The sequence below is a fragment of the Scyliorhinus canicula genome, chromosome 28 (assembly GCF_902713615.1).
Source record: "Scyliorhinus canicula chromosome 28, sScyCan1.1, whole genome shotgun sequence".
NCBI classification, from domain to species: domain Eukaryota; kingdom Metazoa; phylum Chordata; class Chondrichthyes; order Carcharhiniformes; family Scyliorhinidae; genus Scyliorhinus; species Scyliorhinus canicula.
In genome coordinates this window covers 6,670,988-6,698,202 of record NC_052173.1, presented here as the reverse complement: position 1 = coordinate 6,698,202, position 27,215 = coordinate 6,670,988, and the positions used below count along the sequence as shown (strand labels likewise).

The 27,215-nt window shown below is 46.1% G+C and overlaps 1 protein-coding gene across 4 annotated transcripts in view; it reads right to left on the bottom strand.

The window, feature by feature from the left end:
- The window catches only part of znf740b (zinc finger protein 740b), a 146,015-nt gene that overhangs the window by 90,112 nt on the left and 28,688 nt on the right, over positions 1 to 27,215 (bottom strand). For all 4 annotated transcript variants that reach the window (XM_038786599.1, XM_038786602.1, XM_038786600.1 and 1 more), the window contains one exon: positions 3,748 to 3,972. In XM_038786599.1, the coding sequence (XP_038642527.1) occupies positions 3,748 to 3,972 (225 nt within the window). The remainder of the gene's footprint in view (positions 1 to 3,747; positions 3,973 to 27,215) is intronic.

Genomic DNA, 27,215 nt, shown 5'->3' with positions numbered 1-27,215 from the left:
ACCAGGCTGCCATGAGGTACCTTGTCATATAGACAACATCCACTGCCCTACCTGCATCAATCATCTTTGTGACCTCTTCGAAAAACTCTATCAAGTTAGTGAGACACGACCTCCCCTTCACAAAACCATGCTGCCTCTCACTAATACGTCCATTTGCTTCCAAATGAGAGTAGATCCTGTCTCGAAGAATTCTCTCCAGTAATTTCCTTACCACTGACGTACGGCTCACTGGCCTGTAGTTCCCTAGATTATCTTTGCTACCCTTCTTAAACAAAGGAACAACATTGGCTATTCTCCAGTCCTCCGGGACATCACCTGAAGACAGTGAGGATCCAAAGATTTCTGTCAAGGCCTCAGCAATTTCCTCTCTAGCCTCCTTCAGTATTCTGGGGTAGATCCTATCAGGACCTGGGGACATATCTACCTTAATATTTTTCAAGACGCCCAACACCTCGTCTTTTTGGATCTCAATTGCAATCTAAATTTATTTAAAAAAACAAAGTGCTGGGAGAAAACCTCAGCAGGTCTGGCAGCATCTGTGGTTGGAGAAACAGGGTTAACTTTATGAGTTCGTATGAATCTTCTGAAGAATCATATGATGTGAAACATTAACTCAGTTTCTCTCTCCACATATGCTGCCAGACCTGACTTTTTCCAGCATTTTCTGTTATTATTTCAGGTTTCCATATCCGCAGTGTTTTGCTTTTATTGATGGGAGATTTGACAATCAGACTTACAACAATGAGCGCAAGCAGAAACCTGTGAGAAACCATGCTTTTTTTTTTACTTTAATAAATTTACTGTGGGCAATCCACCACCTCTGCACATCTTTGGGTTGTGGGGGTGACACCCACGCAAACACAGGGAGAATGTGCAAACTCCACACGGACAGTGATTCAAACCTGGGACCTCAGCACCGTGACGCAGCAATGTTAACCACTGCGCCACCGTGCCTCCCCTGTGTGTATCCAAGCTGGCATAGTGTCCAGCACTGTTGTAACCCCAGCGAAGGGCACGTGCTCTGGGGAATATGAACTTGCCTGGTAAAGGGGTGGGGCTTCCCCTTAACATAGGCAGCACAGTGGTTAGCACAGTGGTTATCACAGTTGTTTCACAGCTCAAGGGTTGCAGATTTGATTCCCGGCTGGGTCACTGTCTGTGTGGAGTCTGCACGTTCTCCCCGTGTCTGTGTGGGTTTCCTCCGGGTGCTCCGGTTTCCTCCCACAGTCCAAAGACGTGCAGGTTAGGTGGATTGGCCATGCTAAATTGCCCTTAGTGACCAAAAAGGTTAGGAGGGGTTATTGGGTTACGGGGATAGGGTGGAAGTGAGGGCTTAAATTGGATCGGTGCAGACTCGATGGGCCGAATGGCCTCCTTCTGCACTATATGTTCTATGTTCTTAACAGGTGTCGCCCCTCTGGTATAAAAACCCCGACCTGGGTGCAGGTCGTGGAAGGAGACCCTCTGGGGAGTGGTGGTGTTTTGACTGTAAGAAATAATAAACCCCTTTGTGCTCTAACCTATGGCTTACGCGTGGCTGCTTGCCTCAGATCTAACAGGCACATTTCACCGATTGCAGCCCTCGAGGAAGCCCCAGGCCTCTATTCTTAAAGCTGAGGGAGCCGGGCTCCATGCATCAACAAACTGCCACACAAGAGGTGAAGGTGTACTTCATTCCACATTACCACCTCCTACCCTGTCTCATTCATTCACAATTATGAATAGATGAAGAACAGATGGCTGAAATCTCCATCAGGGTTCTCTCAATCTCTCACCATAACTTCAGCAGAAGTTTGGAGGAATGTCCCTTTGTGTCTTTTTTCCCAGGTTCCTGCCGATCTCCAGCCAAAGCAGGCGAAATCTGTCATGGAAATTCATCACCCCCACCCACCCAACTCAAAGGAGGAAACCCCACAGGATTAGAAGCTAATAATTTATTTTAAAATGGGAATAGGAGGGAAACGTCACAAAATAATAAAACCTGAGCAAGCACTGATAAAAGAAAAAAGTGCCAAATCTCGGAATTAAACAAGTTGGCAAGCACCCAAACGGTAGGTGAGAGTTTTAAGTTGGGGGTTTTCAACAGAACAATTCCCCTGGAACATTGGCCGGGAATTTCCTGAAAGATGCTCCAGTTCCACCAGTGTAAATTTTTCAGAGGTGCAGTCGAAACGCGTCAGGAACAATGAAATTCCCAGTCAATCCGATCCTGTTGCACATAAATAATCTGGACTCTCAGTCTCGATATAAGATAGTTACATTTCCAAGTGACAAGTGATTGACTATTGACTCAAAAAATGCAGCCAAGATTTTATAGAGCATGACAGGCTCTGAACCTGGGCTGCTCAATGGCAAATGCAGTTTAATGCAAGAGGCACGGGCACTCCCAAGACAACTAGAAGTGTTGGGCTCACGCTTTATCGTGTCTGAGAACTGTGAGGTGGGCATAAAAAGTAAATGTGAACAATTGAGATTTGCACCAGAGGCCATTCATTTCTTCATGTTTGTAACAGCCCTTTGAAATAAAAATGAAAATTGCTTATTGTCACGAGTGGGCTTCAATGAAGTTACTGTGAAAAGCCCCTAGTCGCCACATTCCGACGTCTGGGGAGGCTGGTACGGGAATCGAACCGTGCTGCTGGCCTGCTTGGTCTGCTTTAAAAGCCAGCGATTTAGCTGAGTGAGCTAAACCAGCCCCTATATGATCGAGCAATCCAAAACAAATCTCTCTGCCCCATTCTTATTTTGTTGCCCTGTTTGTTCCCCTGCTTCAAATATTTAGCCACTATTCCCTCACGCTGGAATTTATTGCTCAAACCATCTATGTTCAACTCCCCAGAATAATGGCGTAATGGGCACAATTGCTTTCGCTGGGACATTAGGGAACCATCGACGCCCGATGGACGTATCTGGTTTGTGAGGCTCACAAACACACCCGATACTACATGTGCCCACTGAGCCACTAGGAAAACCCTTTCAACATTTATTTGCGCTATTATTTAAATAGTTTTTAAATGAACCAACAGACGATTTCCCATTTCCAGCATAAAGTGTGCTAAAAGTACAATTTCAGGCCTGGAGTTTCTGCATTATTTCTGCCCAGATAACAGCAGGATTTAGGTGGAATTAAATGTAAACGATCAGGGAATTTCAATCCAGAGTTGTGTCCATAATAATTTAACGCTGGAATTCCCTTGATCTTTTATGCAGTTTCAAATATCCCTTCGCCAGAATGGTTCTTGCTCACAATCCGTCTACGTCCTCTGTTCAGCAGGGTGAGTTTCCTCCGCCTGCACCTGTCCAGGAGTGACTCATCACATTGCTCCCAAACAGAGGCTCACAGGAATCCACTGCTAATGAGCTGACCTGCACTTGCCAGCAGTTAACTGAAGCCTCGCTCAGGTCTGTTTCTCTTACTGTCGCCACAATACCTTCAAATTATTTTGATTAAATGAGAGTTTGAATCTGCCCTTGGAACACAAGAACTGTGACCCGAACCAATTGGCCTAGTTCTTCAGCTTCTCTCGATTTTAATTAAGCAATATTGCAGCCCCATCAATAATGCTGCTTGATTGCACTGCTTCAGTTGAGAGTTCACATTTTGTCTTATGCAAATGCATCTTAGGCAAGAGACATGGGTGGAATTTCACCTCGGTAAGGTCGGCATAACTTTCAGTGCATTTTTCGGATTGCATCCCGAGCAGAAACTCCAGGCCACAATTTTTAGGAAATTTATGATCAACTTACTTTCGAAGGAGTACGGATTTTTTTACTCTTTTGTTTCTTCATCAATTCTTCATGTTCTCGGAATTTCATCAATTCTTCATGTTGTCGGAGCTTCAGCAGTTCTTCATTGTCTCCCAGCTTCAGGAGGTTCTCATTTTCTCTCAACTTTTCCAGATCTTCTTGCTCTCGCTGTTTCTTTCCATCAAGCTGCTCAACTCCGTCAAGCACCCCGCTTTTGCCCAGTACCTTTAATGAGGAGAGAAATGATTTGTAAGGTTCCACAGAAAACAAGTGCAAAGTGACATAATACAACGTACGCAATTATCAAGACCTCACTGCCTCTCTATTTGATCAATACTGCGATAGAATTCTAGCCATGACTCCAGCACTTGGGAGTGAAACAGTCAAACGTTCCAGTGACAGGGGATGTCTTTCAGATGAGACATTAAGCCGAGTCCTCATCTGCCCTCTCAGGTACAAGTAGAAGATCCCATGGCGCTATTTAAAAGTTCTCCTGTTGAACTGACCAATATTTATACCTCAACTTATACCCAAAACAGACGGTCTGGTCGTTTATTGAACTGCTGTCTAGGAGGTCTTGCTGTGTGCAAATTGGTTGCTGCATTTCCTACTTCAGAAAAATGGGGGCACTTCAGGATTAATTAATTGGCTGTAAAGTGCTTTGACAGTCCTGCAATTTTCAACGGCATTATATACACATTATTTTGCTGCTGAAACTCAAATCTACCATTCTAGACGCTTCCCCATCTCTCAACATCAACAATTTATTGAAATCAAGGCACATCAGACCATCGACACAAATTCTTGCCCAGGATCTAGAAATGTGGAGTTTTTCACCTTCCACAGCCGTTACATAAAACGTACATGCTTTTAATGCCCAGGTGCGCATGAACCAGACACCACTTAGTGATTCATTTTGTCTGTTTTTTTCTGCCTCACAGCACTGAGCCGGGTATACCGACACAGAGGTGGCTATCAACATGAAAACCAGAACCCAACAAATCTAACGGCATACGGACAAAAGAAACAGGAGCTGCGGTAGGTCATTCAGCCTTTCAATCTGCTCTGTCATGTGAGTGTCTCTTTAAGAAAGGTGTTTGTCTTATCACATGGCTTCACTGATGTGGATGGAGCTGGGCTGTGGCTCTGTGAGCTGTTTTTGATTTCGCTTTCACATTTTGGCTGCTGTGGACTCAGACAGAGTACAAAAGGATTTTGGCCTGTCTCTATTTTCATTTTAAAGAGTTGTTCTAAGAAAAAAAAACATCGATTATAGCTCCCTGCTGCTTTGGTAACTTATAGTTTGCTTTCCGGAAGGGTTTAAACCTGCTGATGAGACGGGGTGTGAATCTCAAGAAAAGCTAGTCTTATTCAAGTGAGAATGCAGAGTGCTAGGCCACGCCCTTGAAAAGTTTTTGATTTATGGGATTTTGTTTTTAAATTGGAACAGTTAAGGGGGAATTCATTAAGGGTTGTACATAGATTACTGTAGCTGTGTGGGGTCTTTATGTTTGTAATTGATAAAAATTCTTTGGTTACATATACATGTTAACGAAGTTCTTAGAATAAAGTTTATTTTGACTAAAGTGTCTAGGAAGACTGTTGAATCACACCTTAAGTGAAGGCCTGTGCTCGTCTTAGCCAAATTCAACAAAAAGTTTTAGGCCAGGTGAACTCCATAATATACTTTGGAGTTTTTAAACCCTGGCACATAACAGCTCCGACATTCAACAAGATTAGGGCTGATCTTCTACCTCAACTCTACCTTGCCAAACTATTCTTTAATTCCCTCAGTACCCAAAAATCTATCTCTGTCCAGATTATGCTCAACAACCGAGCACCCATAGCTCTCTGGAATAGAAAATTCCAAAGTGTCACAACCCTTTAAGTGAAGAAATGTCTCATCTTATGCCCAAATGGCTGACACCCTAATTCAAGGCTGTGACCCCATATTCTATCACTCATCACTCTCTCAACCTGTCCTGCCACATTCAGTGACTTGTGCACACATACACTCAGATGCCTCTGCTCTTGCAACACCTTTAGAATTGTACCCTTTATATTATCTGTCTTCCTACCAAAATCAATCACTTCACATTTTTCCGCATTTAACTGCATCTGCCACCTGTCCACCCATTCCATTAATTTGCTTATGTCTTTTTGAAGTTACACATTCCCTCAGTTCCATTTGAAGTTAATGACAGTTCGATTAATATATGGATGATTAAGCATTATGAAATACTCAGCCTGTATTAAACGTATTTAATCTTACTCAAGAATCTTCGTTAGTGAACAAGTCTGAGTTCAATCTTGTGGCCCACTGAGATGAAGGAGGGACACTCATGCGGCCCACTCACTGGTCTAGGTTGCCCATCAATGGTCTAGTTTATTAATACATATCAGGAAAAGCAAGGGTCTCAACACTGATCCCTGGGGAACTCCACTGCAAACTTTCCTCCAACCCGAAAAACATTAATTAAGCACTACTCTGTGTTTCCTGTCATTCAGTCAATTTACGGTCCCCTCTTATTCGGTGAACTTTAACTTTGCTCACGTCTGTTGTGCGGCACTGTATCAAACGTCTTCTGGAAGTCCATATGCATCACATCAACAGCACTGCCCTCATCAATCTTCTGTGCTAGGTCTTCCTAAAACACCAGCAAGTCAGTAAAATACGATTTTCTTATTGAAATTCATGCTAGGTTTCCTTAAGTAACCCATATTTATTCATGCGACTATTAATTTTGTCCCAGATTTATGTTTCTAGAAATTTCCCCATCATCAAAGATAAACTGACTGGCATGTAGTTGCTGGGCTTATCTTTAAATCCTTTTTTGAACAAGGGTGTAGCAGTTGAAGTTCTCCAGTCCAGCGACACCACCCGAGTGCGAGGAAGACTGAAAAATTATGGCTGGTTCCTCCGCAATTTCCACTTACGTCCCTCAATAATCCTTGGATGCCTCTCATCCAACCCTGCTGCCGTATCAACTTTAAGTACACACAGTCTATCTAAGGGGCAGCAGGGTAGCATGGTGGTTAGCATAAATGCTTCACAGCTCCAGGGTCCCAGGTTCGATTCCCGGCTGGGTCACTGTCTGTGTGGAGTCTGCACGTCCTCCCCCTGTGTGCGTGGGTTTCCTCCGGGTGCTCCGGTTTCCTCCCACAGTCCAAAGATGTGCGGGTTAGGTGGATTGGCCATGCTAAATTGCCCGTAGTGTCCTAATAAATGTAAGGTTAAGGGGGGGGGGTTGTTGGGTTACGGGTATAGGGTGGATATGTGGGTTTGAGTAGGGTGATCATGGCTCGGCACAACATTGAGGGCCGAAGGGCCTGTTCTGTACTGTACTGTTCTATGTTCTATGTTCTAATACCTCCACACCAATTTAAAAACCCTTCAGTATCTGAATTACCCCATCTTTCATTATGGCCTGGGTAGCATATTCTTCCTTGTAAAGGTCAATACAAACTAGTCATTTAATACCTCAGCTGTGTCCTCTACCTCTCGTGTAAATCCCATCTGAGGTCCTTAATCAGCCCACCCCCTCTTTCTACCACCATTTTATTTTTTTTTTTTTAATGATTTATATGCGTAAAGAATTTTATGTTTCAATTAGACTACCTTTCATTCTTCTACATTCCAAGGAATATATAGGCCTGGAGTACTCAACCTATCCTAGGATAATCCTATCAACCCAGGAACCGGTACTGTGATTCTTCATTACACTCCCTCGAGGACAAGTGTGTCCTTCCTTAGGTAAGGAGATCAAACTGCACACAGTCCTTCAGATCTGAACAAAGCACTTTAGAATGTAGCAATATTTCTTTACTACTTCACTCCAAACCATTTCTAATAAAAGGCCAACACATCACTTCGACGGGAATTCAGCTGTTGGAGTGGGCGGAGCTAGAGTCGAGCGGTGAGTATTTAAACTAGCTGCTTCGAGTCCTTTCAGTGGGAATTCAGCTGTTGGAGTGGGCGGTGCTACAGAGTCGAGCAGTGAGTATTTAAACTAGCTGCTTCGCGGTTTTGTGTCTTTTCGGCGGGAATTCAGCTGTTGGAGTGGGCGGAGGTACAGAGTCGGCGGTGAGTATTTAAACTAGCTGCTTCGCGGATTCGAGTCTTTTCGGCGGGAATTCAACTGTTGGAGTGGGCGGAGCGGTGAGTATTTAAACTAGCTGCTTTCCCGGATTCCAGTCTTTTCAGCGGGAATTCAGCTGTTGCAGTGGGCGGAGTTACAGAGTCGAGCGGTGAGTATTTAAACTAGCTGCTTTCGCGGATTTGAGTCTTTTCGGCGGAAATTCAGCTGTTGGAGTGGGCGGAGCGGTGAGTATTTAAACTAGCTGCTTCGCGGATTCGAGTCTTTTCGGCGGGAATTCAGCTGTTGGAGTGGGCGGAGGTACAGAGTCGAGCGGTGAGTATTTAAACTAGCTGCTTTCGCGGATTTGAGTCTTTTCGGCGGGAATTCAGCTGTTGGAGTGGGCGGAGCTACAGAGTCGTGCGGTGAGTATTTAAACTAGCTGCTTAGCGGATTTGAGTCCTTTCAATGGGAATTCAGCTGTTGGAGTGGGCGGAGAAGTGAGTATTGAAACTAGCTGCTTTGTGGATTAGAGTGTTTTCAGTGGGAATTCAGCTGTTGGAGTGGGCGGAGGTACAGAGTCGAGTGGTGAGTATTTAAACTAGCTGCTAGGTGGATGAGTCTTTTCAGTGGGAATTCAGCTGTTGGAGTGGGCGGTGCTACAGAGTCGAGCAGTGAGTATTTAAACTAGCTGCTTCGCGGATTTAAGTCTTTTCAGCGGGAATTCAGCTGTTGGAGTGGGCGGAGAGGTGAGTATTTAAACTAGCTGCTTCGCGGATTCGAGTCTTTTCAGTGGGAATTCAGATGTTGGAGTGGGCGGAGCGGTGAGTATTTAAACTAGCTGCTTCGCGGATTCGAGTCTTTTCAGTGGGAATTCAGCTGTTGCAGTGGGCGGAGCTGTGAGTATTTAAACTAGCTGCTTCGCGGATCAGAGTCTTTTCAGCGGGAATTCAGCTGTTGGAGTGGGCGGAGCTGCTTCGCGGATTCGAGTCTTTTCAGTGGGAATTCAGCTGTTGGAGTGGGCAGAGCTACAGAGTCGAGCGGTGAGTATTTAAACTAGCTGCTTAGCGGATTTGAGTCCTTTCAATGGGAATTCAGCTGTTGGAGTGGGCGGAGAAGTGAGTATTGAAACTAGCTGCTTGGTGGATTCGAGTCTTTTCAGTGGGAATTCAGCTGTTGGAGTGGGCGGAGGTACAGAGTCGAGTGGTGAGTATTTAAACTAGCTGCTGGGTGGATGAGTCTTTTCAGTGGGAATTCAGCTGTTGGAGTGGGCGGAGCTGCTTCGCGGATTCGAGTCTTTTCAGCGGGAATTCAGCTGTTGGAGTAGGCGGAGCTGCTTCACGGATTCGAGTCTTTTCAGCGGGAATTCAGCTGTTGGAGTGGGCGGAGCTACAGAGTCGAGCGGTGAGTATTTAAACTAGCTGCTTTGCGGATTAGAGTCCTTTCAGCGGGAATTCAGCTGTTGGAGTGGACGGAGAGGTGAGTATTTAAACTAGCTGCTTCGCGGATTCGAGTCTTTTCAGCGGGAATTCAGCTGTTGGAGTGGGCGGAGCTGCTTCGCGGATTTGAGTCTTTTCAGCGGGAATTCAGCTGTTCGAGTGGGCAGAGGTACAGAGTCGAGCGGAGTATTTAAACTAGCTGCTTTCGCGGATTTGAGTCTTTTCGGCGGGAGTTCAGCTGTTGGAGTGGGCAGAGCTGCTTTGCGGATTCGAGTCTTTTCGGCGGGAATTCAGCTGTTGGAGTGGGCGGAGCTACAGAGTCGTGCGGTGAGTATTTAAACTAGCTGCTTCGCGGATTCGAGTCCTTTCAGTGGGAATTCAGCTGTTGGAGTGGGCGGAGAAGTGAGTATTTAAACTAGCTGCTTCGCGGATTCGAGTCCTTTCAGTGGGAATTCAGCTGTTGGAGTGGGCGGAGGTACAGAGTCGAGCAGTGAGTATTTAAACTAGCTGCTTCGCGGTTTCGAGTCCTTTCAGTGGGAATTCAGCTGTTGGAGTGGGCGGAGAGGTGAGTATTTAAACTAGCTGCTTGGTGGATTCGAGTCCTTTCAGTGGGAATTCAGCTGTTGGAGTGGGCGGAGAGGTGAGTATTTAAACTAGCTGCTTCGCGGATTCAAGTCCTTTCAGTGGGAATTCAGCTGTTGGAGTGGGCGGAGCTGCTTTCCCGGATTCGAGTCTTTTCGGCGGGAATTCAGCTGTTGCAGTGGGCGGAGGTACAGAGTCGAGTGGTGAATATTTAAACTAGCTGCTTGGTGGATTCGAGTCCTTTCAGCGGGAATTCAGCTGTTGGGAATGGGCGGAGGTACAGAGTCGAGCGGTGAGTATTTAAACTAGCTGCTTCGCTGCTTAAACAGCGGCCACAGGGTCTTTGGGGATAAATTTGAAGAGTGACATCACAGCAAAGCAGTGACCTGATTGGCTGGTAAGGAAAGTTCTCCAATTAGCAGGAGCTGGGAGAAATCTAACACTTTGTGTGTTGGTAAGTATTGTGATTGGTAAGTAAAATCTTTATTCCTTTCACTTATTCATTATTTGATATTATATTTGTAATCAGTTAAGGTGAAGTGTAAAAATGGCAGGAGATCCCAGACTCGTGTTATGCGCCTCGTGCTCAATGTGGGAGTTCAGGGACGCGGCCGATGCCCCTGACTCCTTCATGTGCGGGAAGTGTGTCCAGCTGCAGCTCCTGTTAGACCGAATGACGGCTCTGGAGCTGCGGATGGACCCACTTTGGAGCATCCGCGATGCTGATGAGGTAGTGGATAGCACGTTCAGTGAGTTGGTCACACCGCAGATTAGGATTGGTGAGGAAGACAGGGAATGGGTGACCAAAAGGCAGAGAAAGATCAGGAAGGCAGTGCAGGTGTCCCCTGCGGTCATCTCCCTCCAAAACAGGTATACCGTTTTGGATACTGTTGGGGGAGATGACTCATCGGGGGAAGGCAGTAGTAGCCAGACTCATGGCACCGTGGCTGGCTCTGCTGCACAGAAGGGCGGGAAAAAGACTGGCAGGGCTATAGTCATAGGGGATTCAATCGTAAGGGGAGTAGACAGGCGTTTCTGTGGTAGAAAACAAGACTCCCGAATGGTACATTGCCTCCCGGGTGCACGGGTCAGGGATGTCTCAGATCGGCTGCAGGACATACTGAAGGGGGAGGGTGAACAGCCAGTTGCCGTGGTGCATATGGGCACCAACAACATAGGTAAAAAACTGCACGAGGTCCAACAATCAGAATTTAGGGAGTTAGGAGATAAGTTAAAAAGTAGGAGCTCAAAGGTAGTAATCTCAGGATTGCTACCAGTGCTACGAGACAGTCAGAGTAGAAATTCAAGAATAGTCAGAACGAATACGTAGCTTGAGAGATGGTGCAGGAGGGAGGGTCCCGATTTTTGGGACATTAGAACGGGTTCGGAGGGCAGTAGGACCATTTCAAATTGGATGGTCTACACCTGGGCAGGACTGGAATCAATGTCCTCAGGGGTGCTTTTGCTCAGACTGTTGGGGAGGTTTTAAACTAATGTGGCAGGGGGAATGGGAACCAGATTAGGAAGTTAGAGGTCAGTAAAGAGGCAGCAACTAAAGCCAGTAAAGTATTAGATAATAAACTCATTGTGACTAAGGGGAAGAGTAGACAGGGAAGTGATGATGAACGCAAAGGGATAGGTGGTCTGAGGTGAATTTGTTTTAATGCGAGAAGTGTAGCAGGTAAGGCAGATGAATTTAGGGCTTGGATTAGTACCTGGGAATATGATGTTATTGGTATTACTGAGACTTGGTTGAGGGAAGGGCAAGACTGGCAACTAAATATCCCAGGGTATAGATGCTTCAGGAGGGATAGAGAGGGTGGACGAGTTGCATTACTGGTCAGAGATGATATCACAGCTGTGATTAAGGAGGGCACTATGGAGGATTCGAGCACTGAGACAATATGGGTAGAGCTAAGAAATAGGAAGGGTGCAGTAACATTGTTGGGACTTTACTACAGGCCTCCCAAAAGCGAGCGTGAAGTAAAGGTACAAATATGTAGACAGATTATAGAAAAATGTAGGAGCAATAGGGTGGTCATGATGGGAGATTTTAACTTACCCAACATTGAATGGGATTCGTGTAGTGTTGGAGGCGTAGATGGAGCAGAGTTTGTAAGGAGCATCCAGGAGAGTTTTTAGAGCAGTATATAAATAGTCCAACTCGGGAAGGGGCCATACTGGACCTGGTATTGGGGAATGATCCCGGCCAGGTGGTTGATGTTTCAGTCGGTGATTACTTTGGGAATAGCGATCACAATTCCGTAATTTTTAGAATACTCATGGACAAAGACGAGAGTGGTCCTAAAAGAAGAGTGCTAAATTGGAGAACGGCCAAGTATAACAAAATTCGGCAATAGCTAGGGAATGTGGATGGGAGCAGCTCAAGGGTAAATCCACATTTGAAATGTGGGAGTCTTTGAAGGAAAGGTTGATTAGAGTGCAGGACAGACATGGCCCTGTGAAAATGAGGGATAGAAATGGCAAGATTAGGGAACCATGGATGACGGGTGGAATTGTGAGACTAGCTAAGATGAAAAAGGAAGCATACATAAGATCTATTTAAACTAGCTGCTTCGAGTCCTTTCAGTGGGAATTCAGTTGTTGGAGTGGGCGGTGCTACAGAGTCGAGCAGTGAGTATTTAAACTAGCTGCTTCGCGGATTTGAGTCTTTTCAGTGGGAATTCAGCTGTTGGAGTGGGCGGAGGGTACAGAGTCGGCGGTGAGTATTTAAACTAGCTGCTTCGCGGATTCGAGTCTTTTCAGTGGGAATTCAGATGTTGGAGTGGGCGGAGCGGTGAGTATTTAAACTAGCTGCTTTGCGGATTCGAGTCTTTTCAGTGGGAATTCAGCTGTTGCAGTGGGCGGAGCTGTGAGTATTTAAACTAGCTGCTTCGCGGATCAGAGTCTTTTCAGCGGGAATTCAGCTGTTGGAGTGGGCAGAGCTACAGAGTCGAGCGGTGAGTATTTAAACTAGCTGCTTAGCGGATTTGAGTCCTTTCAATGGGAATTCAGCTGTTGGAGTGGGCGGAGAAGTGAGTATTGAAACTAGCTGCTTGGTGGATTCGAGTCTTTTCAGTGGGAATTCAGCTGTTGGAGTGGGCGGAGGTACAGAGTCGAGTGGTGAGTATTTAAACTAGCTGCTGGGTGGATGAGTCTTTTCAGTGGGAATTCAGCTGTTGGAGTGGGCAGAGCTAGAGTTGAGCGGTGAGTATTTAAACTAGCTGCTTCGCGGATTCGAGTCTTTACAGCGGGAATTCAGCTGTTGGAGTGGGCGGAGCTGCTTCACGGATTAGAGTCTTTTCAGCGGGAATTCAGCTGTTGGAGTGGGCGGAGAAGTGAGTATTTAAACTAGCTGCTTCGCGGATTCGAGTCTTTTCAGTGGGAATTCAGCTGTTGGAGTGGGCGGAGAAGTGAGTATTTAAACTAGCTGCTTCGCGGATTCGAGTCTTTTCAGCGGGAATTCAGCTGTTGGAGTGGGCGGAGCTGCTTCGCGGATTCGTGTCTTTTCAGCGGGAATTCAGCTGTTGGAGTGGGCGGAGCTACAGAGTCGAGCGGTGAGTATTTAAACTAGCTGCTTTGCGGATTAGAGTCCTTTCAGCGGGAATTCAGCTGTTGGAGTGGGCGGAGAAGTGAGTATTTAAACTAGATGCTTCGCGGATTAGAGTCTTTTCAGTGGGAATTCAGCTGTTGGAGTGGGCGGAGCTGCTTCGCGGATTTGAGTCTTTTCAGCGGGAATTCAGCTGTTCGAGTGGGCAGAGGTACAGAGTCGAGCGGTGAGTATTTAAACTAGCTGCTTTCGCGGATTTGAGTCTTTTCGGCGTGAGTTCAGCTGTTGGAGTGGGCAGAGCTGCTTTGCGGATTCGAGTCTTTTCGGCGGGAATTCAGCTGTTGGAGTGGGCGGAGGTACAGAGTCGAGCAGTGAGTATTTAAAGTAGCTGCTTCGCGGTTTCGAGTCCTTTCAGTGGGAATTCAGCTGTTGGAGTGGGCGGAGCTACAGAGTCGAGCGGTGAGTATTTAAACTAGCTGTTTCGCGGATTCGAGTCTTTTCAGTGGGAATTCAGCTGTTGGAGTGGGCGGAGAGGTGAGTATTTAAACTAGCTGCTTTCGCGGATTCGAGTCTTTTCAGTGGGGTCATGAAATATCTTTGGCTAACAGGGTTAAGGAAACTCCCAAAGCCTTCTTTTTGTATACAAGGAGCAAGAGGGTAACTAGAGAAAGGATTGGCCCATTCAAAGACAAAAGAGGGTATTTATGCGTGGAGTCAGAGGAAATGGGTGAGATTCTTAATGAGTACTTTGCATCGGTATTCACCAAGGAGAGGGACATGATGGATGTTGAGGTTAGGGATGGATTTTTAAATACTCTCAGTCAAGTCGGCATAAGGAAGGGGGAAATTTTGGGTATTCTAAAATTTGATGGTGGACAAGTCCCCAGGTCCGGATGGAATCTATCCCAGGTTACTGAGGGAAGCGAGGGATGAAATAGCTGGGGCCTTAACAGATATCTTTGCAGCATCCTTGAGCACGGGGAGGTCCTGGAGGACTGGAGAATTGCTAATGTTGTCCCTTTGTTTAAGAAGGGTAGCAGGCATAATTCAGGAATTATAGACCTGTGAGCTTGACGTCAGTGGTAGGCAAACTGTTGGAGAAGATACTGAGGGATAGGATCTATTCACATTTGGAAGAAAATAGACTTATCAGTGATAGGCAGCATGGTTTTGTGCAGGAAGGGTCATGACTTACAAACCTAATAGAATTCTTTGAGGAAGTGACAAAGTTAATTGATGAGGGAAGGGCTGTAGATGTCATATACATGGACTTCAGTAAGGCGTTTGATCAGGTTCCCCATGGTAGGCTGATGGAGAAAGTGAAGTCGCATGGGGCTCAGGGTGTACTAGCTAGATGGATAAAGAACTGGCTGGGCAACAGGAGACAGAGAGTAGTGGTGGAAGGGAGTGTCCCAAAATGGAGAAGGGTGACTAGTGGTGTTCCACAGGGATCCGTGCTCGGACCACTGTTATTTGTGATATAGATAAATGATCTGGACGAAGGTATAGGTGGTCTGATTAGCAAGTTTGCAGATGATACTAAGGTTGGTGGCATTGCAGATAGCGAGGGGGACTGTCAGAGAATACAGCAAAATATAGATAGATTGGAGAGTTGGGCAGAGAAATGGCAAATGGAGTTCAATCCAGGCAAATGCGAGGTGATGCATTTTGGAAGATCTAACTCAAGAGCGGACTATATGGTCAATGGAAGAGTCCTGGGGAAAATTGATGTACAGAGAGATCTGGCAGTTCAGGTCCATTGTACTCTGAAGGTGGCAACGCAGGTCGATTGAGTGGTCAAGAAGGCATAAAGCATGCTTGCCTTCATCGGACCGGGTATTCAGTACAAGAGTCGGCAGGTCATGTTAAGTTATATAGGACTTTGGTTAGGCCACATTTGGAATACTGCGTGCAGTTCAGGTCGCCACATTGCCAGAAGGATGTGGATGCTTTAGAGAGGGTGCAGAGGAGGTTCACCGGGATGTTGCCTGGTATGGAGGGTGCTAGCTATGAAGGAAGGTTGAGTAGATTAGGATTGTTTTCGTTGGAAAGACGGAGGTTGAGGGGGGGGACCTGATTGAGGTCTACAAAATTATGAGAGGTATGGACAGGGTGGATAGCAACAAGGTTTTTCCAAGAGTGGGGGTGTCAATTACAAGGGGTCACAATTTCAAGGTGAGGGGGAGAAAGTTTAAGGGAGATGTGCGTGGAAAGTTTTTTACGCAGAGGGTGGTGGGTGCCTGGAACGCTTTGCCAGCGGAGGTGGTAGAGGCGGGCATGATAGCATCATTTAAGATGCATCTGGACAGATTTATGAACGGGCGGGGAACAGAGGGAAGTAGATCCTTTGAAAATAGGCAACAAGTTTAGATAAAGGATCTGGATCAGCACAGGCTGGGAGGGCCGAAGGGCCTGTTCCTGTGCTGTAATTTTCTTTGTTCTTGTTCTTAATTACTGTGATTCATGTACAAGGACACCTAGGTACTTCTGAATGCAAACATTTCTCATTCTCTCACCATTCACAAAATGCAAAATATTTAACTTGTATTTCAAGTAAAGTGGTTATTTTCACACTTTGCCATGTTGTATTCCAACTGCCATGTTCCTGTGTGCCCCCCCCCCCCCAACCTGCCTATATCCCTCTGCAGCCTCTTCACTGATTACTTTCCCTCTAACTTTGTATCGCCAGCAAACCTGAATATATTACACTGGGTCTCCTCATCTAAATCATTAACATAGATTGTAAATAGCTGAGGTCCAATATTGGGCCGCATGGTAGCACAATGGTTAGCACTACAGCTTCACAGCTCCAGGGTCCCAGGTTTGATTCCCGGCTTGAGTCACTGTCTGTGCGGAGTTTGCACGTTCTCACCCTTTTCTGCGTGGGTTTCCTCCGGGTGCTCCGGTTTCCTCCCAGAAGTCCCGAAAGACGTGCTGTTAGGTGGATTGGACATTCTGAATTCTCCCTCAGTGACCCGAACAGGCGCCGGAATGTGGCGACTAGGGGATTTTCACAGTAACTTCATTGCGGTGTTAATGTAAGCCTACTTGTGACACTACTAAAAGATTATTATTGATCCTGGCTATAAAAACCTGTCGCCCAACTCAAAAATATCCTGTTAATTTGTGTTTTCTGTCTATCAACCATCCTTAATCCATGCTAATATATTACCTCCAATGCCACGAGTCCTAATTTTGTGCAACAACCTCGTGTGGCACCTAATCAAATGTTTTTTGAAAATCCAAACACACCACATCCAACACACCACACCACATCTTAACTGCCCCCTGAAAGAGCCAGTAATTCAGAATCAAGGGCAATTCGGAGTGTGAGACAAATGTTGACCTTGCCAGCGATGCCAACATTCCATGAAAGAAAAGAAAATATTTACGTTCACCAATCTCTTCCTTTTTACATTTCTACTGAAACTTTTACAATCCGTTTATATTTCTCGTTGGTCTACTCTCACATTCTCTCTTTCTTTATCAATTTCCTGGTCCTCCTTTGCTGCATCCTAAAATCCTCAGAATTACCCTTTTTGGCAACATTTAAAGCCTCTTTATTCAGAGTTGATTCAGCCTCTCCGCGTAGCTAACACCATCCAGACCAGGCAACATTCTGGTAAACCTCCTCTGCACCCTCTCTAAAGACTCCACATGGGTGGCCCAATTTTTCAATGTGTTTATGCCACAAGGAATATACTAATAATCTTTAGTGTCACAAGTAGGCTTACATTAACACTGCAATGAAGTTACTGTGAAAATCCCCTAGTCGCCACATTCCGGCGCCTGTTCTAATGTGCATTTGTTGCAAATTATGTATCAATTCTTCAAATGCCATTGCTCGTCTACCATTGTCTCTTTTAAAGCAGTTTCCTAATCTACCTCAGCCAACTCATACCTAGCTTGCTTTGTTCAGATTTAAGATCCTAGTTTCAGCACTTTACTCTTAATTTACTGATCAGACATATATTTTATACAATTGTAATTCTATTATTCTTCAAGATTGCCACATCAATCATATACCCCCAAAGCCACCATTGAGATGCAAGTTGTAGATAATCCACAGATTTCACATCGAATTTTGGTTTGGCATGAATCTCTGTACAATGTTAAAAACTGTTAACCCACAATTCCATCCACAAACTTTACTTCCTGTCTGAATCAAATAGAATTAAACTGCCTGTGTAAACATCTCTAAAGTAGAAACAGTCCATTGGAACATGTTGACCGTTTATTATGCGCAAACCACACATGAACATTCACCATTTCATAGTCAAGAGTTGTAGAACTAATCAAATCATTCAAAATGCTTTATGGAAAAAAATAATCACCTGCCATTTTTACAGGGCAAGTTTAAATTAATCTTCTGTCTCTTACTGTCCTTAAAATTAATTTCTGGACCTCAGCCCGTATCAATAGCTGGCGTTTCAACTGAATATTTTTAGCTCCGTTACTGGACAGAGCTTTCAACACAACTGAGCAATCTTGCAGCTTGCAAGACTCCCCATGACACAATCTGCATTTGCGGAGCATTTGCAATTTTGCAGCATTCTTAAGCATGCAATTTCTGTATTAGCAGGAATTAAATATTAGAAGGTTTTCTCCCCATTCTGTGAAAATCTGATTTTCTTTCCCTATTCTAAATGATTATGAGAGAAACGACAGAACGAATTTTCAAAGTTTGCATCAGGAAGGTGTTGATATTTCTTAAGAAATGCTGCATTCTATTATGAACTGCTCAAGACAGACAACACCTGTAACCCACACCACTTGTGATCCCAGTTTCTTTGTTAACAAGAGACTTCATGAGGGCATCACGGTGGCGCAGTGGTTAGCACTGCTGCCTCACAGCACTGAAGTCCCAGGTTCGATCCTGGCTCTGGGTCACTGTCCGTGTGGAGTTTGTACATTCTCCCCATGTCTACGTGGGTCTTGCCCCCACAACCCAAAGGTGTGCAGGATAGGTGGGTTGGCCACGCTAAATTGCCGGTTAATTGGAAAGAAATTGGGTATTTTAAATTTTAAGAAATTAAATATAAAAAAAGAGACTTCATTTAACATGTTAATTTTCCTTCAGTTGTATTGGTTGTAGGCCGGTTTAGCTCAGTTGGCTGGACAGCTGGTTCGTGATGCGGAGCGAGGCCAACAGCGTGGGTTCAATTTCCGTACTGGCTGAGGTTATTCATGAGCCTTCTCAGCTTTGCCCCCAGCCAGAGGTTTGGTGACCCTCAGGTTAAATCACCACCAGTCAGCTCTCCCCCTCAAATGGCCATCTGGGACTAAGGCCTATGGTGACTTTACTTAGATGTAGTTAAACAAATCTGTTCTTCCAGACTATTTTTCAGGCTCAAGAATTTACTCTCAAAAAAACTCGCAAGCTGGAAACCATAAGAATCCCTAAATGCAGAAGGCAGCCATTCGGCCCATCGAGTCGGCACCACCCCTCTGAAAGAGCGCCCTATCACCCTATACACCCTATACCCATTACCCTGTAACTCCACCATACATTTTTAGACACGAAGGAGGAATCCACCTAATCAGCACATCTTTAGACTGTGGGAGGAAACCGGAGCACCTGGAGGAAACCCACACAGACACGGGGAGAACATACACACTCCAAACAGTTACCCAAGGCTGGAATTCAACCCTGGTGCTAACCACCGTGCCACACTGACCATAAACTTAAATGGATCAGCCACATAAATTCTGTGGCTCCAACACCAAGTCAGAGGCTGGGAATTCTACGGTGAGTAACATATCACCTGACTCCCCAAATTCCATCCACCATCTATAAGGCGCAGTATGATGGAATACTTGCCACTTGCCTGGATGAGTGCAGTTGCACCACGTTCAAGAAGCTCGATACCCAGGAGAAAACAACCACTTGATTGGTGTCCCATCCACCACCTTAAACATTCTACAAGATGCACTGCTGCAACTCACTAAAGCATTTTCAAAAGCAACTTCCTCTTCCAGGTCACCGGTTTGGAGAGTGCTTTTGATTTTAGTGCCGATTCTCTTGTGCAGCATTTGCCAAATTATATTGCTTTTCATAACGAACATAAATTTCTTTAGGAAGAAACAATTTGCAATTTGTACCTTGAATATATATAAACATCTCAAAACACTTTAGAAAATACAATCAAATAGAAATAAGCCGGATGACAAGATACTAGGAGAGGTGGTCAAAAGCTTGCTCAAAGAGGTGAGTTTTAAGGAGGGTCTTTTGGAAGATAGGGAGGTGACTGAGGATTTCAAGGACGTAATTCCAGAGCACTGGACAGAGTAGTAGGAGATATTGCTGCTTGTAGGGAATGGGGCAATGCACAAGGCCAAATTCAGAATAATAGGTGGGGATGAGCATTGGTGCTTGTGGGCATAAACAGGTAGCAGAGGTAGGAGGGGTTGAGGCCACAAAAGGGAATTCAAGATCAGAACAACATTTATAAATTGGAGACATTGAGGAAGTCATCAACAATATATCCTTGTTCGCAAGTGCCATGAGAAACACCAGGCATACCTGTAATGGGCAGAGCTAAGCAATTCCATAACCAACACTATAGATGATTTACAACTGGATCAGATCTAATCTCTGCAGTCTTGCCACATCCAGCTGTGAATGGTGGTGGACAATTCAACAACTCATTGGAGGAGGAGGCTCCACAAATATCTCCATCCTCAATGATGGAGGAGCCCAGCACATCAGTGCAAAAGACAAGGCTGAGGCAGTCGCAACAATCTTCAGCCAGAAGTGCCGAGTGGATGATCTGCCTCGGTCTCCTCCGGAGGTCCCAGCATCACAGATGTCAGTCTTCAGCCAATATGATTCACTCCACGTGATATCAAGAAACGGCTGAAGACACTGGATACCGCAAAGAAATGACTGAAGACACTGGATACCGCAAAGAAATGACTGAAGACACTGGATACTGCAAAGGCTATGGGCCCTGACAATATCCCAGCAATAGTACTGAAGACTTGTGCTCCAGAACTTGCTGCACCCCTAGCCAAGCTGTTCCAGTGCAGCTACAACACCGGCATGTACCCGACAATGTGGAAAATTGCCCAGGCGTATCCTGTTCACAAGAAACAGGATAAATCTAACCCAGCCAATTACTGTCCTATCAGTCTGCTCTCTATCATCAGAAAAGTGATGGAAGGGGTCATCAACAGTGCTATCAAGCGGCACTTACTCAGCAATAACCTGCTCACGGACGCTCAGTTTGGGTTCCGCCAGGGTCACTCAGCTCCTGACCTCATTACAGCCTTGGTTCAAACATGGACAAAAGAGCTGAACTCCAGAGATGAGGTGAGAGTGACTGTCCTTTGACATCAAGGCAGCATTTGACCGAGGAAGGCATCAAGGAGCCCGAGCTAAACTGGAGTCAATGGGAATCAGGGGGAAAACTCTCCACTGGTTGGAGTCATACCCGCCACAAAGGAAGATGGTTTTGGTGGTTGGAAGTCAATCATCTCAGCTCCAGGACATCACTGCAGGAGTTCCACAGGGTCGTGTCCTGGGCCCAACCATCTTCAGCTGCTTGATCATTTTTTTATTTCTCTTTTAATTTAAAGTACCCAATTATCTTTTTCACTTAAGGGACAATTTAGTGTGGCCAATCCACCTACTCTGCACATCTTTGGGTTGTGGGGGCAAACCCACGCAAACACAGGGAGAATGTGCAAACTTTACACAGACAGTGACCAGTGCTGGGATTGAACCAGGGTCCTCAGCGCTGTAGGCAGCAATGCTGACCACTGCGCCACCGTGCTGCCCTTGCTGCTTCATCAATGACCTCTCTTCCATCATAAGGTCAGAAGTGGGGATGTTTGCAGATGACTGCACAATGTTCAGCACCATTCGCGACTCCTCAGATACTGAAGCAGTCCATGTGCAAATGCAGCAAGACCTGGACAATACCCAGGCTTGGGCTGACAAATGGCAAGTTAAATTCACGCCATGCAAGTGCCAAGCAATGATCATCTTCAAAAGAGAGAATCTAACCCCCCCCCCCCCCCCCCCCCCCCCCCCCCCCCCCCACGACATTCAATGACATTACCATCGCTGAATCCCCCACACTCAACATCCTGGGGAGTTGCCATTGACCAGAAACTCAACCAGCTATATAACTGAAGAGAAGGTCAAAGGCTGGAAATCCTGCGGCAAGTAACTCACCTCCTGACCCCCCAAAGCCGGTCCACCATCTACAAGGCACAAGTCAGGAGTGTGATGGAATACTCTCCACTTGCCTGGATGAGTGCAGCTCCTACAACACTCAAGAAGCTCAACAGCATCCAGGACAAAGCAACCCCGCTTGATTAGCACCCCATCCACAAACATTCACTCAATCTACCACTGACGAACAGTGGCAACAGTGTGTGCCATACACAAAACGTACTGCAGGAACTCACAAAGGCTCCTTCGACAGAACCATCCAAACACATGACTGCTACCATCAAAAAGTAAGGAGCTGGATTCTCCGCTCCCCAACGCCGATATTGCGTTCGTCGATGGGGTGGAGAATCCATTTTGACACTGAAATAGAGAGTGGCGGTGGTTTCTGAATTTTCTGCCCCCTGAAAAGCAGCATACACGAGGAGTACGCCACGCCGATTATCCACCGCCACAGGCCATTGCCCAAGGCCCGCCGTGCATTGCTCTGTCCCCGACAGACCGAGTTCCTGACGGCGTGGGTTATGTGTGCTCACACCGTTCGTGAACTCGGCGTGGTGGCTGCAGACTCAGTCCGGGGCCGCCACAGTCGGGGGAGGGCCGATCAGTGGGAGGGGGCGTCATTCGGGGCTGGGGGCACTGTGGGCGGGCGGTCCGGGGCATGCGAGCGGCCAATGGGGGGCACAATTTTGGCAGTCCAGGTCTGGGGGCTGCGTCCGCCATGGAGCACGGCGCGGCTGCTACAGGCTGCCACCGTGCGCCTGCGCGGCCTCTGAACCAAGTGCTGGGGGCCGTATCGGCAGCTAGAGCTGCAAGCTCTATGCTGGCTCCCTGCTAGCCCCCAGCAAAACAGGGAATCGGTGGCCTTTTGACACCAGTTTTCCTGGCATAAAAGACCACCGTTTTCACACCAGTGTGATGACTAAGTCTCCAAAATGGAGAATCCAGCCCAAGAAGTCTCACAACACCAGGTTAAAGTGCACCAAGTTTATTTGAATTCGCAAGCTTTTTGGAGGTCTGCTCCTTCATCACCTGTGAAGAAGCTGCGCTCTGAAAGCTTGTCACTTAAAATAAACCTGCTGGACTTTAACCTGGTGTTGTGAGGCTGCTTACTGTGCCCACCCCAGTCCAACACCGGCATCTCCACGCCATCTAAAAGAACAAGGGCAGCAGAGAACTGGAGATCACCATATTGACTGGGAAATATTTCACCGTTCCTTAACTGTAACTGGGGTAAAATCCTGTAACTGCCCCAGCCCCTCACCTCTGGGACTGCAGCTGACCACCACTTTCTCAAAGGGCAGCTAGAGCTGGGCAACAAACGCTGGCCTCACCAGTGACACCCATGTCCCGTAAAGAAAATCACTGTTTTATGTGCTATTTATATATAACTTGGATCCGGGAATACAGAGTAAAATTTCAAAATTTGTCAATACTGAAGGAGTGGCAAACAGTGAGGATGATGTGAATTGACTGCAACTGGACATAGATAGGTTCGTGCAACAGGCAGAGAAGTGGCAGGTGGGAACTAGTGCACCCCCAACATGTCAATGCGTTGTGTCTCATGTGTGCCTGAAGAGATTTGGCATGTTTTTGCAGCAACAAATGAATCTATTGCACCAGACAAACAAAAAGATGCCAACTCTTCACTTGGCAAGCTGGAATTGCTGAAGTATGTACACGGGGCTGACTGATGATTTACAACTGGTCAATAATGCACACAAAACAGTTGTAATTCACATCAAACTTGACAGGTTTAACATTGACAGAGCTTCCCAACTAGACACAAGACCCACTCAGAGTGGATAACTGAAAGAAAAACATTACAAGTTCATAGAATTTACAATGCAGAAGGAGGCCATTCGGCCCATCGAGTCTGCATCTGGCAGTGGAAGAGCTCAGAGGAAGACCGTGAGCATGGTGTAAGCTTCGATTTAAAAAACTCCCAGCTCTCAAGGATAGAAACCCTCTCCCCAACAAATGGTTCAGGATGTGCTCTCTCTATCCGTCACACAAGCTCTAGCACTGTGCTCCAGTACAGAGGTGAAAGACCAGTTCTACGAGCTTGACACTGGTATCAGCTGAATTTCTCAGACCAATTGGGAGATTTCAATGCAAGAGAGTGTGCACAGAGCATGAGGCACCACCCTACTGCCTCAGGCCTGACAGCTTAGAGAAGATAAATGAAAATGACAAAGAGAGGCTACTTGAGCTTTGCATAACGAGCACTTTCTTTGGGAACAAACTATGCCATTAGGAGTCCTGAAGACATCCATGATCAGAGCATTGGCACCAAACGGACTTCATCATCACGAGATGGGACTCCCTTAAGAGCATTCTCAACACAAACAGTTACCACAGAGCTGACTGTGATACAGATCATTCTTTGGTGTGCATTAGGGTTGGGATACAAGTTTTTAAATTCAAAGCAGAAAGGCTGTTCTCGTAAGCTCAGCCACAATGCATGCCCAGGTAAGAACCAACAGTTCCTTGACTCAATTGAACAGGGCGTCATCAGAAATCCCACACAGAGTGCAGAAGCAGAAAGGAACATACTTCAAGAAACCATCTACATTACCACACTCTCAACAGATGGGAAACACGAGCAGAAAAATGCTGACTGGTTTGACTCTATCATCACTGTGGTGCAGTGGTATTGTCGCTGGACGAGTAATCCAGAGCCCAGGGTAATGCTCTGGGGACCTGGGTTCAAATCCCACCAGGGCAGATGGTGACATTTGAATTCAATAAAAATCTGGAATTAAAAGTCTAATGGTGACCATGAAATTATTGTTGATTGTCGTTAAAACCCATCTGGTTCCCTCATGTTCTTTAGGGAAGGAAATCTGCCGACCTTACCCGGTCTGGCCTTCATGTGACTCCAGACCCACAGCAATGTGGTCGTTTCTTAAATGTCCTCAGAAATGGCCGAGCAAGACACTCGGTTCAAAGCCAATTAGGAATGGGCAATAAATGCTGGCCTAGCCAGCAACACCCACATGAACGAATAAAAATAAGTTAAAGAAAGATTGCGCTCACAGCACGGTGGCACAGTGCCACACTGCTGCCTCACAGCACCAGGGACCCGGGTTCAATTCTACCTTTGGGTGACTGTCAAGTGTGGAGGTTCGTACGTTCTCCGCGTGTCTGCGTGGGTTTCCTCCCACGGTCCAAAGATGTGCAATTTAGGTGCATTGGATTGGCCATGTAAAGTTGCTCTTTTAAGTGTCCAAAGATGTGGTTAGGTCGGATTACGGGGAGTGGGCCGAGGTGGGTAGCTCTTCAAGGGATCAGTGCATACTCGATGGGTCAAATGGCCCCCTTCTACATTGTAGTGATTCTATGGATGAGTGAGAGGACTCTCAATGCATTAAGAATTGATTGAAGTCAAATCCAACAGGCTGTTAGGCATTGTGCCAAAGTCTACTAGCTACAACTTTGTTACAATATCGAGATAGAGACAGGGAATGCACAGTTTATAACATTAATTTTACATATACTTGCATTGTTTTGCCAAAGGGTGTACAAGAATGGAAAATTCATTATTTAATTTCTTACGAAGAGAAATGGTATTGAATGCGGTTGAAAATATACATCCAACTTGCTGGATCTGGGATCTGCAGGGTTGGTGGGTGTTTTTATTTCTTCATTCGTGGCATGTGAACATTGCTGGTAATTTAAGCATTTATTGCTCATCCCAAATTTCCCTCGAGAAGGTGGAGCTGAGCTGCTTCTCGAACTGTTGCAGTCCATGTCAGGCAGGTACAACCACCATGCAGTTAGTGAGCATTTTCTAGGTGTTAATGGTTGCAGGTTTGCCACTGTGCATCAGCAGTGGAGGGAGCGAATATTTAGGGTGAATGGTGTGACAGTCAAGCGGGCTGCTTTGTCCTGAACAGTGTTGAGCTTCTTGAGGATTGTTCCAGCTGCGTTCATTCAGGCAAGCGGACAAATGTATTCCATCACATTCCTAACTTGTGCCTTATAGATGGTGGACAGGCTTTGAGGAGTTAGGAGGTGGATTACTTGGTGCAGCTATCTGACTAGCTCTTGTAGCCACAGTATTTCTATTCTAAGGGCCCTTCCTGTTGTTTCCCTTATTTTCCATTTCTTTATTTTTGCCGTTATCATGTTGATCCCTGGATGCTGAATAGACATATATCTTTAAGTCAAGCAGAGGAAATGAGAGGAAATGAGGAACTCAAAAAGTTACAACATAGGACACTGTGCTAGCCTTCGGACACGAAGGAGATTATCATCAACTTCAGGAAGCGTAGTGGAGAACATGCCCCTGTCTACATCAATGGGAACGAAGTAGAAAGGGTCGTGAGCTTCAAGTTTTTAGGTGTACACATCACCAACAGCCTGTCTTGGTCCCCCCATGCCGACACTATAGTTAAGAAAGCTCTTCTTTCTCAGAAGACTAAGGAAATTTGGCATGTCAGCTACGACCCTCACCAACTTCTACAGATGCACCATAGAAAGCATTCTTTCTGGTTGTATCACAGCTTGGTATGGAGCCTGCTCTGCCCAAGACCGCAGGAAACTACAAAAGGTTGTGAATGTAGCCCAGTCCATCACACAAACCAGCCTCCCATCCATTGACTCGGTCTATAATTCCCGCTGCCTCAGAAAGGCAGCCAGCATAATTAAGGACCCCATGCACCCAAGAAATACTCTCTTCCACCTTCTTCCGTCAGGAAAAAGATACCAAAGTTTGAGGTCACGTACCAACCGACTCAAGAACAGCTTCTTCCCTACTGTCATCAGACTTTTGAATGGACCTACCTGTATTAAGTTGATCTTTTCTCTACACCTTGCTATAACTGTAACATTATATTCTGCCGTCTCTCCTTCCTTCCTTATGTACGGTATGCATTGTTTGTACAGCAGGCAAGAAACAATACTTTTCACTGTACACTAATACATGTGACAATAATTAATCAAATCAAACACCAGAACTCAGAATTTGTGGCACCCGAAAGCAAGTGGTATTTGGGGACAGGGTGGTCGTAGGTATTCTGAAGATGGGACTCTGGTGTTAAGACAGCACAGTGAGATTGGAGACTACTGTGAGTTGGGAACAGTAGTGTGGAACTGGGATAAAAACAGAAAATGCAAGAAATACTCAGCAAGTCGGGCAGCATCTATGGAGAGGAAAACAAAAGAGTTGAATGTTTTTGGTCCGGGTCGAATGGGGAGTAATTACTATTTTCGATGTAATCTTGTGAAATTTCAATCAGCAGTTCAGGTATCTACAGGCTCGGGACTTTGCACGGAAGGTCTGGCAAGGTTTCCCTAGATTGCCGGGATACACCCTGCTGGAGCAACTCCTGCTTCCAGATGTGGAAGGGGAGGGAAGAATTGGGGATATATACAAGTGGCTGGGGGAGCAGGGAGGCGAGCGGGTGGTGAAGATCAAGGAGAAATGGGAAGCGGAGTTGGGAATGGAGATCAATTGGAGAGTATGGAGGCAGTGCGGAGGGTAAACGGGGCCTCCTCTTGTGCAAGGATGAGCCTGATACAGTTTAAGGTGGTGCACAGGGTGCATATAACTCGGCCGAGAATGAGTGGCTTTTTTCAGGGGGTAGCAGATGAGTGTGGGAGGTGTGGGCGGGGGCCAGCGAATCAGACGCACAATTTTG